This window comes from Rhineura floridana, chromosome 15 (genome assembly GCF_030035675.1).
Source record: "Rhineura floridana isolate rRhiFlo1 chromosome 15, rRhiFlo1.hap2, whole genome shotgun sequence".
Taxonomy (NCBI): Eukaryota; Metazoa; Chordata; class Lepidosauria; order Squamata; family Rhineuridae; genus Rhineura; species Rhineura floridana.
In genome coordinates, this window is record NC_084494.1 from 31,591,990 (window position 1) to 31,609,961 (window position 17,972).

At 43.5% G+C, this 17,972-nt stretch overlaps 1 protein-coding gene across 5 annotated transcripts; it reads left to right on the top strand.

The window, feature by feature from the left end:
- Nucleotides 1–5,177: 5,177 nt before the first annotated feature.
- On the top strand, nucleotides 5,178–16,822 carry PRR19 (proline rich 19). Of its 5 annotated transcripts, XM_061597909.1 has the most exons (7): nucleotides 5,178–5,286; nucleotides 5,973–6,127; nucleotides 7,178–7,619; nucleotides 9,943–10,229; nucleotides 10,861–11,883; nucleotides 13,084–13,253; nucleotides 14,712–16,822. In XM_061597909.1, the coding sequence occupies exons 5-7, from the start codon at nucleotides 10,875–10,877 to the stop codon at nucleotides 15,885–15,887; spliced, it is 2,355 nt and encodes a 784-aa protein (XP_061453893.1). In that variant the 5' UTR covers nucleotides 5,178–5,286; nucleotides 5,973–6,127; nucleotides 7,178–7,619; nucleotides 9,943–10,229; nucleotides 10,861–10,874; the 3' UTR covers nucleotides 15,888–16,822. The 5 variants fall into 5 exon arrangements, with proteins under 5 accessions (XP_061453893.1, XP_061453894.1, XP_061453892.1 ...); XM_061597910.1 differs by lacking the exons at nucleotides 7,178–7,619; nucleotides 9,943–10,229; XM_061597908.1 differs by lacking the exons at nucleotides 5,973–6,127; nucleotides 7,178–7,619; nucleotides 9,943–10,229.
- The last annotated feature ends 1,150 nt before the right edge of the window (nucleotides 16,823–17,972 follow it).

The following is a 17,972-nucleotide window of genomic DNA, read 5'->3' on the forward strand; positions in this document are numbered from 1 at the left end:
CGGCTGTAGTGCAAATTTTTTTGGAGGGCATCAAGTTGGGGAAGGCTGTTGTAGTGTTTGAGACCTCTCTGACCTACTATACCAGCAGACACATGGGTTGTAGTATAGTGGGAAGGAACAGTGCTGCCCAGTTTTCGAAGTCAACTTTGACAAGCATTTTTCAGAGTTCCAACTCAGCTTAACAAGGCAACAACAGGAAACAAAAATTAAGTTTTATTTATGCATTTTTATTGCCTGCCCTATTTACATTTTAAAATTTAAAAGAAAAACAAAACATCCATGTTTTCTTTTATTGGAAAAGTTCACAATAAAAAGGAACATAAAAGCACAGATACTCCTGTGGATATACCTGCCAGCCTAGCTAGATATACCTGACACGCTAGCTGAAAAAGGTTGCCATAATGAGATATACAAGTTAATTTTAATGTCATATACCCAAAAATAACATTAAATCAAACAATAAGACTTTCTATTAGTTGTCATTTGTCTGTGATGTTACGAAATCTTGAAAACCTTTAAATAAAATAATTTTATAGTAGTTGGGTTTTTTAATGTAAATAATTACACAGTCATAGATGAACTATTCCACTCAATGCAGCAGACATAATGAGGACTAATTTCAACACCTCAGTTGTTGGGGAGGGACGAGATTGCAGTTAGCCAGAAAAAAAGGAGAATACTCTGCTTATAAAATATTTTTTCTTCATGACTGCACATGTTCTAGGGTGGGGTGGCAATCCTGAAGGCCACATCTGGCCCACAAAGCCATTAATGGTGGTCTATGATGCCCAGCAAAATTTGAACTTTTTCTAGGGTTAGAACCCCCAAATGGGTTCATTCAGATAATTACAATATAATTAAATGCACACGATTGAGAAAACAAGGCATTTAGTGTTTAAAATATACTGCGAATGTGATACTGCATGATCATCTGTAAGAAAGAACTGAAGATGGCACTGTGATTTCAAAATTTGGTTTGAAGAATTATCAGGCAAAGACTGAGCTACAGCCATAAAAAAGAGAAAAAGAACAGAGGCTCAACAGGCCCGCTGAAATATTAATGGATCTCAAAATTAATCTCAGCATTATAACCCTTTGTGGTCTCTTGAATAAAATATTTATTAAACACCTTGGACTAAGACTCTGTATTTTTATTACTAAAACAATAATAAATGGTATTTATAATTGCATATAAACAAGGCTTCCTTTGTTCAAATATGGATACTGAAAGATTGATGAAACCCACTAGACAGGGATGTTGAATTTTTATTAGTATAGTAGGACAACTCATCTTAGCAATAGCTAAGCATAAAATTTGCTTTAAAAAAACAAAAAAATGTTCACATCACTTTGGAAAATCAGTTAATAATGAGCATGCCTTTATGAGGAATTTTGATAATTCTATAATACTGATTTAGGATAATAAACTAAATACTGAACTTAGTTTTAAGATGATGACATACACTGGGCTAGATTGTTTAAAAAACAAACAAGGATTGTTACAAAATCAGATAATGGATAGAATCAAATCTTACTTGCAGTGTCCTGAGTTCCAATATGAGATGCATCAAAAACTAAGGAAGGGGTCTTTAAGTGATAATTTTTTATAACTATTTCCCTCTTGCCACTCCATACTTAATTGTGCATAATTGTTAGGAGATAACAGCAACACACAAGAGCCCATATTTTCACAGTCTGTGATAACCTAAATAATTACCCTTCTCTGTTTTTCTGTTCACTATGGACAGGAATAATACGTGCTCTGGACTGACTTTTTCCAGGTGATTGCATTTGAATTAAGGTGCTTTCCCAAACCACCCCAAAAGCACCTTTTTGCCTCTCTTCTACTAATTGTATGTACATATACATGACTGCAATACACCACTCACTGCCCACTGCAGGTAAGAAAGCAACAAGCGGGAGTATTTGAACAGAAAATATTGTTCACAGGACACAGGTAAAGTATTTAAGAAGATTGATCCCAGCCTTTCATTAATGGAGGGGTGTGGAGTGATGAGGACAATGTTACATGCATATAACAAAAAGCTTGTCCTTAAAAACTAAATATTGAATGTATACAAGTGAGATATGCCCCCAGTTTTAACTGCAGAAAAAAAGTGTGCCAGTCCAGTAGATCTGGCTCCAGGTTTTGGGAGGCCCTGGAAAAGTTGCTTTAAGTGACCCCCCCAAAACTTCCTGGGACTGTCATCCTTCCATGCTAGTACATGGCATTCAACCCAACCTCTTACTGATTAGAAGACAGGCTACTCACCTGCCCACCTGCGGTGGCAGAGCCAAGTTCACCTTCAGAACCAAGTAGCACACCTGTCCTTGCTGCCACCACTGTCATAATGACAGTAGCACTGCCCCCAACAAGTGTGTGTTGGTGGTGGGGCTTGTGTCATTACAATGGTGGTGCCAAGAGAAGCTCCCTCAGTTCCATGAGCATGCCTCTTCCTGCTCCGCAGCACAGGACTGGCTCCGTGTTTGAGAAGGCCATAGGCAAATCTCATCTGGTAGGCTCCCTCCTACATAAGTGGATCTTGGAGAGCTTTCCTAGCTGTGGTGGCAGCACACCAAGCAGCACTGGATGGCTATGACTAGCCACTCTTTTAATTTCCCACAACGCCTCTGAGCTACACCAGGTTGGGGGCACTGTGGAAAATTAAAAGGGTGACTTAACCCAGCTGCCTGACATTGTTTGGAGTACCACGTCAGGGGAAAAATAGGACATCAGGGCAGGTATCAGCCCTGGGCCCTGGCAGCTGCCAATGCCAGCTCTTCCTCAATAACAGTGATGCTAACTTAGAGTTCCAGGTTAATGCATCTGAGCTTCCTGTAATTAAGAAGCCCCATACTCAACACTTCAGGAGTGGAGCTAGCATAATTAAGAAGAAGCACCATGAAGTAGTTTGCCATGTGCTAGGCCCATCTAACCCGCTCATGTCTGAACCCTGGCACTTGCCTCAGTATGCCCCATGCTGGTGTTGGACCTGCAGCTCACCTGTTGTTTGGAAAACACTGAGGGCTCCTTCAGACAGCCTGTTTATTGATCATTCAACTTGATTTGCTTGCACAAAGTCTGCACAGAGTTTTTATGAAGTCCACTCATTACTGAGCATTTTTTTCTGATTTGTTTGCATGGAGGTTGTACAACTTCCTGTCAATTGACTGTTATCTTACACTTTTTAGTGTGCTTTCCTGTTACTTTCCATGCACCAGAGTGCTTTAGCCCACTTTTGTGCAAACCTAAATTTCTGATTTGCAATTGAATCTCCTCTCCATCCCTTGCAAAAATAGTGACAACCTGGAGGAGACCTAAGATAAAGTAACCCGATCTAAAGGAAGAGAAAGCAGCCCCATAGCCTGAAATGTTATGAAGAACCTTAAGGGAAGGCAGGGATGCAACAGGTGGGAAAGGGAATTGGTAAGAGTGGATATACAGTTTTGGACTAGGACCTAGGAGAATAGGGTTCAAATCCCTGGTAAACAATGCAGCTCACACTGGGTGACATTGGGCCAGCCACAGTCTCTCAGCCTAACCTACCTCACAGGGTGGCTGTAAGGATGAAATGAGGAGGAAGAAATCCATGTGTGCCACCCTGAGCTCCTTGGAGGAAAAGGTGAGATACAATTGTACTAAAATGAATAAACACAGCAGGGGCAGAGAAACTTCTTCAGCCTGAAGGTCACATTCCCTTCTGACCCACTTTTCAAGGGCCATGTGCCAGTGGAGAATGGGGCCAGGGGTGAAGGTAGGCAGAACAATGAATGTAAATTTTACAGTACAGTACAGTACAGTAGGCTAGACATATTCACACACCCCTCTCTGTCCCTCCTTCATCCAGGCTAGCAAGAAGCATTATCAGAGCAAGGACATATTGCAGCCAGGCAAAAACACTGAAGGAGGGTGTAAAGCAGGGCTAGTGAGGGAAGTGGCCTGGGTGGAAGTGTTGCTAGTGAGTGGGGATAGTCCCAAGGGCCTGACAGAGAGGTGTGGGAGGCTGCATTTGGCCCCCAGAGCTGAGGTTCCCTCCCTCTAAGCCAGAGCATAAACATAGATAGGACCCAGTAATATTAATTACTGAACGTTATTTCATTTTATTATATATTAATAAAATATTTGTAGTGCTTGTCTGTTATTCAGTATCTTGACAGTCATCGGGCAGAAAAGTAGCTGGGGGCAGGTTTGCTTCTTCGCAATCAGTTGGATGGAATATTGCATGCATGCTTTTCCTGACATCTTCCCAAGGAAATTGCTTAGATATTACCAGCAGCCTGTGACACTCCAAACGCTATTGGAACACAACACTCATCATCTCTGACCATGGGGTATAGTTGATAGGAGTTGGGAGTTTGACACAGGTCCCCCAACTCTCCTTTAAAAAGAAAGAAAAAGATTTAGGGAAGGGGGGCAGGTCGCCAAAAGCATCCTAGTTGTAGCTATTTATTTATTTATTACTTGAATTTATATGCCACTTTCCCATACAAATATGCTCAAAGTGGTTTACAAAAATGCAAATGATGACATCAATAGCAATCAATTCAAAAACACAACAATCGTTTCAAATAATTTCAAAACATAACAATCCAACAATAACTCCAATTGATTACCTAAACATTATCATTATAGCTAGTCTTAAATGTCAACAGGTGCAACTTGTCACGGAGGGGTCAGAAAAGCTTCACCTACTGAAATACCCATTAGTTTAAGGAGCAGAGTCCAGTTAGGGAGTCTTGTCTGTCTACATTAAACTGAATTCATGCGGCACTAGAGTGCTAATGAGTTTTGGCGCATCCTTGATGAAGTTTGATAAATAGTCTTTTTCACTTGACAGAAAACAAGGCCGTGAAAAAAGGGCTCAGTTAGTCCTGCATAATTTGATTTATTTGCTAGGAGGATGTGTATGGGGCTGCTGTTAGCAATGGGCTGATTGGAAATGTGCACTTTCCTCTGAGCGCCAGAGCCAACAGCCTCAAAAACCCTTCCACGCTGGACTGATTGAAAATGCGCGCTTTCCTCGAAGCGCCAACAGCCTCAAAAACCTTTCATCTTTCTCCTCAGGCATACCAGAGATCGACAATTAAATGTAGCCAATCAGCATAAAGTTCTGCTGCATTACGACCAATCAATGCTAAGTGAGGGCGTGGTTACGTTTGACAAAAGGAGTGGACCCTCGTGCGGGTGGTTTAGTACCATCTCGGAAGCGCGGGAAAAGAGCCTGGCTTACCTGGGCTTTTCTCGCGCTTGGGGCCGCTGCATCGGGCCAACTGTCTCAGCACGAGGTGATGCAGTCTGGGGGCCCTTGCCCCGCCCATCCAGCTTTCGCGAGGGAGGCGGGGTCTGTTTAGGCAGTTGGAGGAAAGAGGTGGGCGGTGTGGTCCAAGATGGAGGGGTGGGAGGATTAGGGGTGCTGGAAAGGGGAGGTAGAGAGCAGCTGTAGGCGGGGAGGTCGCCTTGCTGTTCCTGTTTTCCTTCCATTGGTCGTATCTGAGATACAGCCCTCGAGCCTGACCTCAGATATGTAGGATCTGAGTGTGTTCAGTGAGTAAAAAGGACTTTGTATGTTCGCAGAGGCACTCTGGTTATGCCTCTTTATTAAAGGATGGGGCTTAGTATTTTTTAAAGAATATATTCTAGGTTTGAGTTCCAGGGAGTTGGCTAAAACCATCTGAGAGCACTGCAGAGTGATCAGCAAAGCTGCTGTGTAGCTTTTGGGATATCTGGTGAAAGCCCTTTGTCTGGAATTCCCTTACTTGGTTCTGTAAAAAGAAAAAAAATACTTTGAATCTCGTTTTAACACTGGGCTAGTCCATATGTGCACTTGATTGCTCACAGGTGAATGCCTCAGAGTTTGTATAAGCATAGTGGCCAAGAGTTAAAAGTTGTGAGTGAGAAAGTTACCAGTTCAGATTGTTGCTTCTGCTTATAAACTTAAGAAATGCATTAGGCAAACTGCCATTTCCCCTAGATGCCAGTCCATCACATGGGTTAACCTGCTATCTGGCGTCCAAGGGCAGGAGCTTTGAGGAAGTAGTTAGCCGTGGATGGCTTGTAGAGGCCAGTTCATTTCCTGTCCTGGTCCAAGGTGGATCTCTCAGTCCTGACTCCCACATCTTCTACTGTGTGAGTTATAAACTGTTTTTTTCTCTCTTCCTTAACTTTTAATTAGACTTAGTATTTAATAAATAAGGATCCCCCTCTTTTTCTACCCCCTTGTTGGGTATTTTTCTCCTTGGGGGGGGCTTAGTTTTTTCCCCTTCCCTCCACCAAAAAAAAAAGGCTCTGGGAGTGGGTTCAAATTCTTTTGTCCCTTTTAATCCCCAGAGACCCTTGCTTGCCGGCTCCCTGTCCCTTTCGTTCTCAGGGACCTGCACAGCAAGATTGCCTGAGGCAGCTAAGCCGGCAGCCAGACTATTCAGATCCTACTTTCTCTCCATACCCCTTCCAGCCCTCGCCTGCTTGCTCAGATAGGGCAGCAGCTCCAACAGCTGACAAGCAGGAGTTTAAACGTTCTTTCCTTTCCCGTGCTCCCACCCTGCCCATCCAGCCACAGACATTCTTTCTGGGGGGGGGTTCTTTGTGCAGCTAGACCCAGCAACACCCGGCCTTTTTTCTTTGCATTTCACAAGTTTCTTCTACCGTGTTTTCTTTATCCTCGTCAGCTGCCTGTCCCCAAGAGGCAAGGAAATAAAAATCTGGATTATTTTGCCTCTCCCTTGTTGGTGAACCTTTTAGCTGCATATTGTTCTTTATTATTATTATTATTGCGGCGGGGGTTCTCTATCATCTCCAACTTTGCTCTCCTTTTATTATTGCTTCAGATAGGCTAGAGAGAGTCCAGAGTCCCCATAGAGGGGCAATCACCCCCACAGAGGGCAGCCATTCATCAAGGACCCAGAAGGGCATATGCTGCAAGCCCCATTCCTCTCATCGGTTCTCCCCTCCCCAGAAGGAGGTTCAGGCTGCATGGGCCCATTCCATTACCACAGAAGGCCTGGGGCTGTGGCATCCCCTACTGGTGAACCATTTTTGGTCAGAATTATTATACTGATAGTACTATTATTATTTACTATCTACCATGCACTTCAAAGCTAATCACCCCTACTACAGGGGACACCCTATATATCCTCTGTCTCCTGTCCTTCCTCCTCTTCTTCCCCTTGCCTTGGACAGGGTTAAGAGAGTGTGGAGACCCATCGAGGGCACTTCTCCCAGCAAAGATCCAGGGCATACGCTGCAACCTTCCTCTGGAAAAACAGCAGCCATCCTTTCCCTCTCATCATCATCAGCAAGCAGAACAGGCTGCCACAACAAGGAAATATGGCATCAACACAGGACGTTGCTGACCAGCCCTGCTCACTGGTTGGGTGAGTCACGAATATTACTGGGGCCCATGGCGCTTCCACCAGCAAGCATAGTGCCCCTGAATCTGCCTCGAGTGCCAAGGTACATGCAGAACCCTTCAAGGCCAAAAAGGCCCAGAATTCTCAGGATAACAGCTCAAACAACCAGGCTGCATGCAGGGCCAAGGACATGGGACAAGAGGAGCTGATGCAAGGGCCCAGCTTGCCTGGAGAGCAAACATCTGAGGGGCCCTGACACTACAACGCAAAAGGTTTGTCTACCTTCTTCCTGAACTACCCTGCAGTGGTTTCTCTGCTCACCTGGGCTGCTTTTTCCTCTCCCCATTTCTGCTAGCTGGGAAAGCAGCTTGCTGCCATAAACAGCTGTCTTAAACTGAGTAGATGCTTCTTCTGGGTCTCCAGAGTTGCATTTTCTATTGAAGAAGCCAAAAACTTCCTTGCACCTTTCTTTCCTTTTTTGGTCGAGCTCTGCAGCGGCTCTAAACCTCTCCTGAACTTCACCCCCAACCTAGGTTGGAGCCAGGGATAAGACAGGCAAGTCTCCACAAGTCCATTGAGCACAATTTGACCACCAGACTCAGTGGGCAGCACCGTTTTTGCCTTCCCTCCTTCTTACCACTACTCATGGAGGTATTTCTAAAACTTTCCTAGCTTCAACTTCATCTGTGAGTGTTCTTCCAGCAAGTGACCTTATTTCCCAAGGGAATTCCTAGTTGGAAGAGACTGTGGCAGCTAAAGCTACTCAGTTTTCACTGTCAGGCAGAGCACTGCAAATGGCATCACACAACCCCAGCTAATGTGACAATGTGGTACTCTGTATAGAGATAACGATAACAGTCTAGAGGTGTACACTGCCTTATTGACATTGATCTAACAAATACACTTTTTTAGTTAGGCTGGTATGCTCACTAATAACAATTTTTTAAAAAATCCAGTGGTCTTGGAGGGGCGTATTTGCCACCTCTTCTGACACCAAGCATGAATGAGCACTTGAAATACCAGTGTTTAAAGGCTTATTTAGTCTCAATGGCTTGTGGATGGCTAAGGAACAACACATATATTGCTCTATCAAATGCAACCAGATACCATTTACAGGATAACCTATTGGCTGGGCATGGAAGTCATAAGCGTTACCCTTGAATCTTGAAGACCATCCACACCCAGGATTCACCAGGTGAACTGGAAAGCCTTTGCCTGTGTGTCACACTGTGCGCATCTGCTCCTCTAGGGCCACCATCCAGCAGGTGCTGGACTTCTTGAATAAGGACCTCCAGCTAGGGCTGAAGGTCAATACACTGTAGAGACAGACATCAGCCGACTTGGCAGTCCTCACCACATCCAACCACCCAGTCAGCACACATCTGCTGATACATCACTTCCTTAAAGGGTGAGGCTTCTCACTCGTCCTGTCATGGGATCTACAGAAGGTTCAGCAGACAATGTAACGGCCCCCATTTGAGCCTCTAGGCACCATATCTCTCCAGGTCTTGTTGTACGAGGTCTCCTTGCTCATTGTCATCACCACAGCAAGGCACATCTCACAGCTGGGGGCCCTCTCCGCAGCTCCCCACCCCTGCGTCTGCCACAGGTACCGGACAGCCCTCAGAACAGACCCTCTCTTCATTCCCAAGGTAAATATGAGCTTCCACAGGGAGCAGGAGCTACTCTTGCCACCCTCCTGCCCAAGTCCGGCACGTTAGTTGGAGAACAACCTGCACTAGCTGGATGTCAGACACCTCGGCCCATATCAACTACACCAAGTCCCTCAAGGACCACAGAAGCCTTCATCTCACTCCACACCAGGTCACTAGGCAAGAAGGCACCAGCAGCAACTCTGGCTCGGTGGCTAAGAACATGCATCCAGTTGGCATACAAAGCCCTTTTCCTTCTGCCACCTGAAGGAGTCAAGGCGCACTCAACAAGGTTGGCCTTGACCATGGCTGACTTCACAACTAATGCACCCTTGAAGGACATTTGTGGAGCAGCTAACTTTCATCAGACACTACAAAATAGAGCACCATACATCTGCAGAGACCTCCTTTGGAAGGAGCATACTGTAGCAGGCAGTACCATTAATTTAGTTGGCTCGCCCAGCTGGGACAACTTTGGAATGTCCCATGAGATGGACTGACCTCCAGGGAAAATGAACCATTGGTTCTTGCCTGAAAGGAGATTTTACTGGATTCCAGTCCATCACAGTCCTCCCGGTTCCATTGAGGCGCAGCTGCTAACCTCATATAATACATGTGTTTTTATATAGCTTCCCCTTATTAAGGTACAGTCTTCCCTTTTTTGTAGAGTACAGGTGTTTGCATATAGTTTCCAATTATGTTATATTATGTTTTTTCCTTTAATTAAAACAAACAAACAAAATTCAAGCAATCCAGGACTGTCACAGTGTCATATATCCTTCCTTCTCTTCAAGTGCTGCAGGCGCTCAGGTTAACCAAGCATCCACATAAGGATGTAATCTTCAGAGGTGGCAAGAGGCACGCTGTCTCTTGCTTGTTGCTTTTGTCCTTGGTTTTGTTTCTTTGTTTTTGCCTTCCTCTTTTCTTGCATGTCTGCATGTAGGTTCTCCTATGATGTCACCCAAAGGATTTGTCTGAAAATGAACTGGCCTCTATAAGCCAGCGACAGCTAATTACTTCCTCAAAGCTACAGAGCATTTCCTGTCCTTGGACACCAGATGGCAGGTTAATCCATGTGATGGACTGGTATCCAGTAAAATCATCTTTCACGTGAGAACCAAACATTCATTCTCAGCTTCAGACCTTCAGCTGCAATATGGTCTGAAGGCACATGAGGCCAGCTCCCAGGTCTGCTCAGTGCCTGGATGGGAGACCACCTGGGAACCATATGTAAGCCACCTTGGGTTTCATGAAAAAGGAAAGGCAGAGTATAAATGTAATAAATAAATACGGGATTATTATTTTTATTAAATTTATATCCTACTCTTCCTCCTGAAGGAGCCGAGAGCGGCAACATAACAAAACAATTTAACAGCAAGAAAAAGAAAAGCATTCTAACAACAGTTTTTAATGCTGATCTGCCTTGTTGGGGTGGTGAGATTATATGTGTGAAGCACTTTTTACTTTCCAAAGCGCTATATAAATGCTTAAGATGATCATTTATTTAAAAATACTGTGTTCACGTATCTGATAAGATGACCATTACATATGTGGTGTTTGATTTGTGCATCACAGGATCTTGTAGCATTTTAAAGATCAGCAGATTTATTAAGGCTTAAACTTGCGTGGATTAGAGTCCATCAAATGCATGATTTGTGCATGCTGTCATTTGACCTGTGTGTGTGTGTGTGTGACACATGCACATGTATATAAAACAAACACATACCAACCCACAGACAGAAGGCAGGCATGACTGCTGAGCAGCAGCTTTAACCCTTGCTTTGTGACTTGTGCAGGTGAGAATTAAAATATAAAATTAGCAATATGGATGCTGTTTACCATTGTATTTGCTTATTCTTAGGAGCTGCCTTTAGTATGAATCCTTATGGCAAGAGAGAAGGAAGAAAGCAGTCTTTAGCCAGCTTTGGCTTTCCCTGTTCTTCCCATCAGCTGAAAGCATCCCCATCAGAGCAGCATAGCACTGAGGAGAAATCTGCCAGGGTCAAACGCCGACGAACAAGACGAGAGCGTAACTATGTCAAATTTGGCAGAAACGTTACGGATAGGGTCCCAGAACAAAGACTCAACTGCAGGACCCTACAGAAGGCATTGCCTCCTTTCTGGAGTTCCCAGTTTAGCAACTGTGCTAAGTCAACTCCTATCCGACCCATCAAAGGGACCTGTGTTGCAAAACCTGTGATTATAACACAGAACAGACTGTCACAGCACCTGGGCATGTTTAACAGGGAGGTGAAATCAGCTGACATAGAGAGACTGGTGAGCCCCAGAACTCAGCAAGAGGTTATGGAGATTACCCCTATACAAAGAGACAGTAGAGTGGAGATGCTACAGGAAGAAGAGGTCCATTCCTGTAAATCCTGTGATGCTGATCAGAAATCTATTCCCAGCGAGCAATTAGGATGCAATGTAAAGGATCCATGTGGAGTGAACAAGGACTCCTTTCTTACAGTAGTCCCGGCTGTCCCTACACTGATTATAGAACATTCTGTCACCACTCTACCTGCAATAGATGCAGGATCCCAACCTTTAGCTGCACCTGCCATTCTGGAGTTCAGTCAAGAGTCTGCAGGAACTGAAGCTTTTCAAAGCAATGTCTTGATGGCTTTAAATGAAAAGGAAAATGTGCCCCCTGTCCCTGCAGCAGAAACTGATTCGGGCAAAGGCAAAAATCCAGCAAAGGAACTAGCCCAGGACCTGCAAAAACTCCTGGATCTCAAGGCAATATTCCCTGGGCGTAACTTAGTCAGTGAAACACGTCAGGCTATTATCAGTATTGTGCTGGAACAGAAGAAGTTATTACCAGATTTTTCTGCTTTGGTGGTGCTCAAGAAGTTAGCTTGCAACAGCGACATCACCCATGCAGGTAAGCTGCTTGTTGAGGCTACAACGTGATCCAAACTGTGTCAAGCGGCTTGACGCAAGATAAGCTGCTTTGTGGCACACAACATTTGCAATAAATATTGAAAAGAAGAGCTACTTCATGAAATAGTTAAATACTGAAAAGAAGAATAGAATCAACATATCTAAGACCTACTCTTACCTATTTTGGCCACCATACTTAAAAAAAATAGGCAAACAATAAATTGGTCTTTGAAAAATTACTCACTTTCTTGTAACTCCGATCTTGAGATGTTTTTCTTCAGGTTGCTTCACTGGTTTTTCATCTCCATCCATATTCAAGTCTTATTCTTACTTTTAAAGCAGGGGTGGGGAGCCTTTTCCTATGAAGGGCCATTGACCCATGGGAAAGTTTAGTTGGAGGACGCATCTGTTGGTGGATGGAGTCAGATCTTATGATGGTAACAGTATGAGCCCAAATTATATATAAATATATGAAATAATAAAAAATATATGAAATATATGTATGAAATTGAGCAGAATTTGCAAGATTGCATCACATTCTCTATCCCGCTCTCTTTTCCTATTTACCTCCCCATACCTCTCTCTCTTTGTTCTTCCCCCCCATCTATTTTGACTTTTTCCTCTTTTTTTACCTCCATTAACAGTGCTGAACTGTGATTGCAAGAAGAGGCCTCAACTGATAGTTGCAGAGGGCAACATTAAATTAGGCCATAGCCAGCTTTAACACTTTTCACGGCATTGCTCCATCCTTTTTGCCCTTATTTCCTGATACATCCCTGCCTGTGACCTTCCCTTCACCCCTACCCTCAGCCACCCCAAAGTTTCTGGCTTCCCTAGATGGGTCCATCTATTCTCCTTCACTCTCAAAATGTAGACCAGGTGTGGGGAAACTTTGGCCCTGCTGGTCTACCCATCAAACCCAGCAAGCATGGCCAGTGGCCAGGAATGATGGGGAGCTGTGGTCGGCAACAGCTGGTGGGCCAAAGGTTCCCCACACCTGTTGTGGACTGTAAGCTTCTCAGGGCAAGGAGCTGTTTGGTTTTATTTTCCTTCTTTCCCTACCCTGTCCCAGTGCTTTGAACAGCATCATAGACTTTTGTGCCATCCTCCAGAATGGTCAAATTAACTGACCTTATTCATGTTTGCAATTTTATCATTCCAAATGGGATTGTGTAAATTAATTTCTTCTGTTGTCCTGTAGATTTCAGGAGCCCACCTGACAGGAAGCAAGAAGAGTTGCAGTTGGAACAGAAATCTAGCGATGGCAGCAGAAACTCTAACCAGGGGGTTTCTCTGAAAAATAGGAGAGGACGAGAACAGTGCTTTCCTAGCAGCCTCTCTCCCTGTCCTATGCATACAGCTATAAAAATGGTGAGAACCACAAAGCCTTAGGAAACTGTTCTTGAGTTGCTCCATCCAGAGTCAGGCTGGTTTGAAAAGAATGTGGGGGGGGATTAAGTTTAAACATGGGACAGGTATTTCTTTATTGATCTATTAGTTTTAGAAATTTATACACCAATTTTTTTTATAAAAGAAACTCAAAATCAGCTTACAGAAAAGTTAATTAAATATATATAACACACCTGGGAGGAGGTATGGTGGTCCCTTCGTGTGAATAGTGTAGCTGTTGTCTTGGCATGCTTCTCTGAAAAGCTTTGTTCTGCAATGAGCATAGTCAGTTACCTCCCGAGTGATGCAAAGTAAGGTCCTGGGAGGCAGAAGGGTGGTAGAGAGATGAGCTTTGAAGAGAAGCTGCCTCTTGTTTCTGAAGAATGTTGTGGTGAACCAAACCCCAACTTTATTACTGCTGCCAAGAAGGCAACCGTTTTATCCAAATTGTATGTTCTATGCCTCACAAAATCCATTGCACCTGTAAAGAACACTTACTTGTTGTACCCAAGCATTAAATTTTTAACATTAAGCTGTAAAATTTATTAATTTTCTTACATTAGTATCCCACCTGGTTCCCAGGTGATCACCCATTCAGGCACTGACCAGATCCAAACCTTATCTTCAGCAAGGTGGTGACCTTGTGTGCTTCAGACCGCACCACAAACACCTGGTTTACATGTTAAAAAAAGGCTTTAGATCATACCTTGGTTTATGTGTCCATTTAAAAATGCAAAGCGGCCCTCAGGCTGCTGGGAGTGAACAGCTGGAAATGTCATATTCTCTCTTAAGCACTCTAGGCTGATTGCTGTCAACGAACTGATCTGCAAAGGCATTCCTAGGGTAAACAAATGAACTGAAAGGGAGAATACTGTATTGCCCTCTCATCAAATCCTTTGCCAAAGAATGTTGTGATTGGCAAATCTACAAGAAGCTTGACAGGCTATCGGGCTCATGCAGTCATGAGCACCTGCACTGTAGGACATTACAGAATTTGTCAAAAAAAAATCTTAAGTCATTTTCATCCATTTGCTCCCAAACGTTTGCAAAGGTTACGTAGCACCAGAATCCTTTATATGGACTCAACAGATCAGTTCCGTGTTCTGATCTAGAAATCTCAAAAAGCCCTTTTTGTGCAGCAATGATCTTGCCAGCCACCAACCTTCAAGTACAACAGCCACAAAGCTGTACAAGCCTAATGATGGGTTGCAGCTCACCACCAGGAAGTCATCAATTTAGCATTAAAGCATTTTTTTTTACTTATCCCATTAACCTTACTTAACCCAGAACGGCCCAGTAAATCAAAATTAGCCTTAAAAATTGAAATGGCACATTTATAGGAGCAGGTCAGATGTATATACATCCCTGTGAGAAATCTGTCTTTTATCTAGTTGAGCTCTTTTCTTCATCTTGACTATGTGTTGTTGTTTCTTTGTGCAGGCAGACAAGAAGCCCACCCAAAGAGAAAACTTCAAATCCTTTGCTGAGCCAGAGGTGTTTGACCAACACAACTTTTACTTGGCAGCAGTTCAGCCCCGCCCTCATCTTTCATCTATATCTGCCCAGCATGTGAACTTAGCCAAAAGTTCATTTGCTTCAGAGGATCAGCGTCCACTGCATGACACTTTATTCAGAACTGCTCGGCATTGGGAGCAAGGACTGGGGGAAGCCTTCTGCGAGTCCAGAATCAGGCAAGAGAGGTCTGAAATAGCCAATAGAGTACTGCCAAGGAAGAATATTTCCAAAAGGTATTGCCTACCTTTTGTTACCCATGATTCTTTAGGTTCAGGCAACCTTAGCATGAATGGTAAAGGCTCTGGGCATTTCATCTTAACTGATCCCCAGCAGAATACCTGTGTCTATGAACTAAGCCCAGATCGATGGAATTTACGAGAGACTGAACCTGTTCCAGTCCATAGCCTGCATCCTGCACAGGAGCTGTGCAGTTCCCAGCTTCTAGATTTGGGGCTCAGGCCCACAGAGAGAACTGCCTCTGAGTCTCAGACCTCCTTTGATGTCTTAAAAAGTATCTGGAGTCCTAAAGTGCCCAGCAAGGGAGCCAAGCTTCCTGTGTCCCGAGCCCTTGACTACCCTCCTTTGGTGCACCAGCCACCCTCTTGCAGAGAATTGACCTCAGACCATGGGCAGCCAAAGGAATTTCTTCAGCTGTATAGCATCATCCCTCAGCAGTACTGCTCATCGTACAAGCAAAATCCTCAGCATGATGCGTGTATGCTCAGCAAACACCCACCACACAGGAATGGGTTGTTCTCTGTACTGGCAAAACCCAGAGCCTACTGCCAGAAAGTATCTGGAGAGCAAGGGAAAGCCTCAAACAGTTATCAATTCTGGGCACTGGCAGAGGCCCCTGAAAGAATGCAAAGGAACAGAGACAAAGGGTGCTCTGCATCTGGGAACCAGGCTTGTGATCTGGAGAGGCTACTTCAGATGGAAGAAGCACAGCAGCTGCAAATTTTCCAGAAGCTGCCCATGTCATATTTCCCCCCCTCAGAGGCTCTAGAGAACAGAAACTCCCCTCTCTGCACCTTGCAGGGCCATCTGTTGGAACAGTCCAGCCCTGAGCCCTGGGCCTTCCCACGAATGAAGTTGTACTGAAAGGCTGTGGGGAACTCCATTTCTGAATGAGGCGGGCTTGGAAAAGGAATGAGTGCTAGGTTGATAGAACAGGAGAACCAAGGTTATCACTTAGAAGAGGTGTTTGCTGCTTTTTATTAAAAATCACATCTCTCATTTTGTTCTGCAATTTCTTCTTTTTATTTCTTTAAAGCACATTTATTTTGGAACACTCATAGATACAAAACGTTCCTCTTTCTCTTCTGGGTATGACAACCTATGTTTTATCCATATTCCATACCCAAGATGACACACAATAATTTTACCTGGCTCCATTAAATTACTGTATTTCAACAAAGTAAAACTTTCTTTCTTTGTTTTTGAGGGAAGGAACTTCATCCGGGTCTCAGAATTCTTTTTTGCTTGTGTTGGAATAAATCTGAATCATAAAATTTGAATGTCATTTTTTTTTTTTACTAAACTGCTTTACTAACTGGTTTGATTTAGATTATGCTTGTAATGTTCTTCATGCTTCCAGTCCATATGAGCTGCATCCTCTTGGGATTGTGGACTGTTCTTTTGCATACATTGTTTTGATTTTTTTAAACAATGTTAGTTGTGTAACTTTACACAGTAATAGCTTTTGGATAGGAGGAGGAAATTCTTAATGTTCATTCCATAAACAAACAAGGCACATTGCAATATGTAGTATTTGTTTAATGAGGAATCCTTGAAGTAAACTTATTTTAAAAGTTAAGTCCTGTCTCACTAACACTAAGAATTTTTTGAGAATGTCAGCAAGCATATAGATAGAGGTGATCCAGTTGACATTGTATAGTATACTAAGACTTTCAAAAAGCTCACCAAAGGGTCCTGCAAGCTTAGTAGTCGTGGAATAAGAGAAGAGCTCCTCTTACGCATCAGTAACTGGTTAAGAAAGAGGAAGTATAGAGTAAGAATAGGACAGTTCTCCCAACAGAGGAATAAAGAAAGTAGAGGTCCCCAGGCTTGGTATTGGAAAGTAGAGGTCCCCAGGATTGGTATTGGGACCTGTATTTTTTAACGCTTTCATAAATGATCTCGAGTTAGGGTTGAACAGTCAGGTTGCCATGTTTGCTGATGTTACCAAACACAGAAAAATTGCAAGGAGTTCCAAAGGGATCTCTCCAAATTGGGGGAATGGACAGTAAAATGGCAAATGCAGTTCATTGTAAGCAAGTGTAATGCAATGCACAAGTGGGTGGGTGGGGAATTCTAATTTCATGTGTACACTAATGGGCTGAACTGAGCAGTAATGAGACCTTAGAGTCATGGTGGATGGCTCAGTGAAGATGTGGCAGCCTTGAAATATGTAATGGATCTTGAGGAAAGACACTGTACGGTGGCATATTTTTTCCCCATTCTCGTACAAAGACACTTGGTGACCTCACTTCAAAAAGAATACAGTAGAAAACAATGGAAAATGTGTAGAAAAGGGCAACCAAAATAATCAAGGATCTAGACCAACTCCCCTATAATGGTAGGTAATAATATTTGGGGCTTTTTAGACTAAAGGCAAGGGGGGGACATGATAGAGGTGTGGAGAATGGATAGAGAGCTTTTCTACCTCATAATATTATAACCCAGAGCCATCCAATGAAGCTGAATACTGGAAGACTTAGGACGGACAAAATCGTATCTACCACAACATTATAGAATTTGTTCACACTAGATGTGATAGCCACCAACTCAAGACAGCCTTAAAAGAGGATTAGAAAATGTGGGGTGGACTGAATGAACAGCATACGTTGGCAAACCACGCTGCTGTTCTCAGTACACTATCTCTCAAGACATTGCGATCTGACCAGTGGAAAAACAGGATGTGGTTAACTTTATGGCTGTAAACGATACTGACATCTGTAGTGGTTAAATAACTGCCTGCATATTGCCACGTAGATAATGCTGTTGTACTATGTATGTACGTGATGTTATACAATAGTTAAAGGTCATAGGCTGTTTATGGAGAAAAAATAATCCACGCCTCCAGGCGGAGGTAAAATAAAAGCGGAGACCAGAATTACGAGGGGGGCTCCGAAATTGAACTCTGGTCTCACCGTGTCTCACTGTGTCGTGATATCTACATCTGGT

What these genes read in the sequence shown, in the direction of transcription:
- PRR19 (XM_061597909.1), top strand. Translation starts at nt 10,875, where the DNA reads ATGAATCCTTATGGCAAGAGAGAAGGAAGAAAGCAGTCTTTAGCCAGC. An exon ending in CAGCGACATCACCCATGCAG is followed by an intron (nt 11,884 to 13,083) that starts GTAAGCTGCTTG and finishes GTTGTCCTGTAG; the next exon opens with ATTTCAGGAGCCCACCTGAC. An exon ending in TGCATACAGCTATAAAAATG is followed by an intron (nt 13,254 to 14,711) that starts GTGAGAACCACA and finishes TTCTTTGTGCAG; the next exon opens with GCAGACAAGAAGCCCACCCA.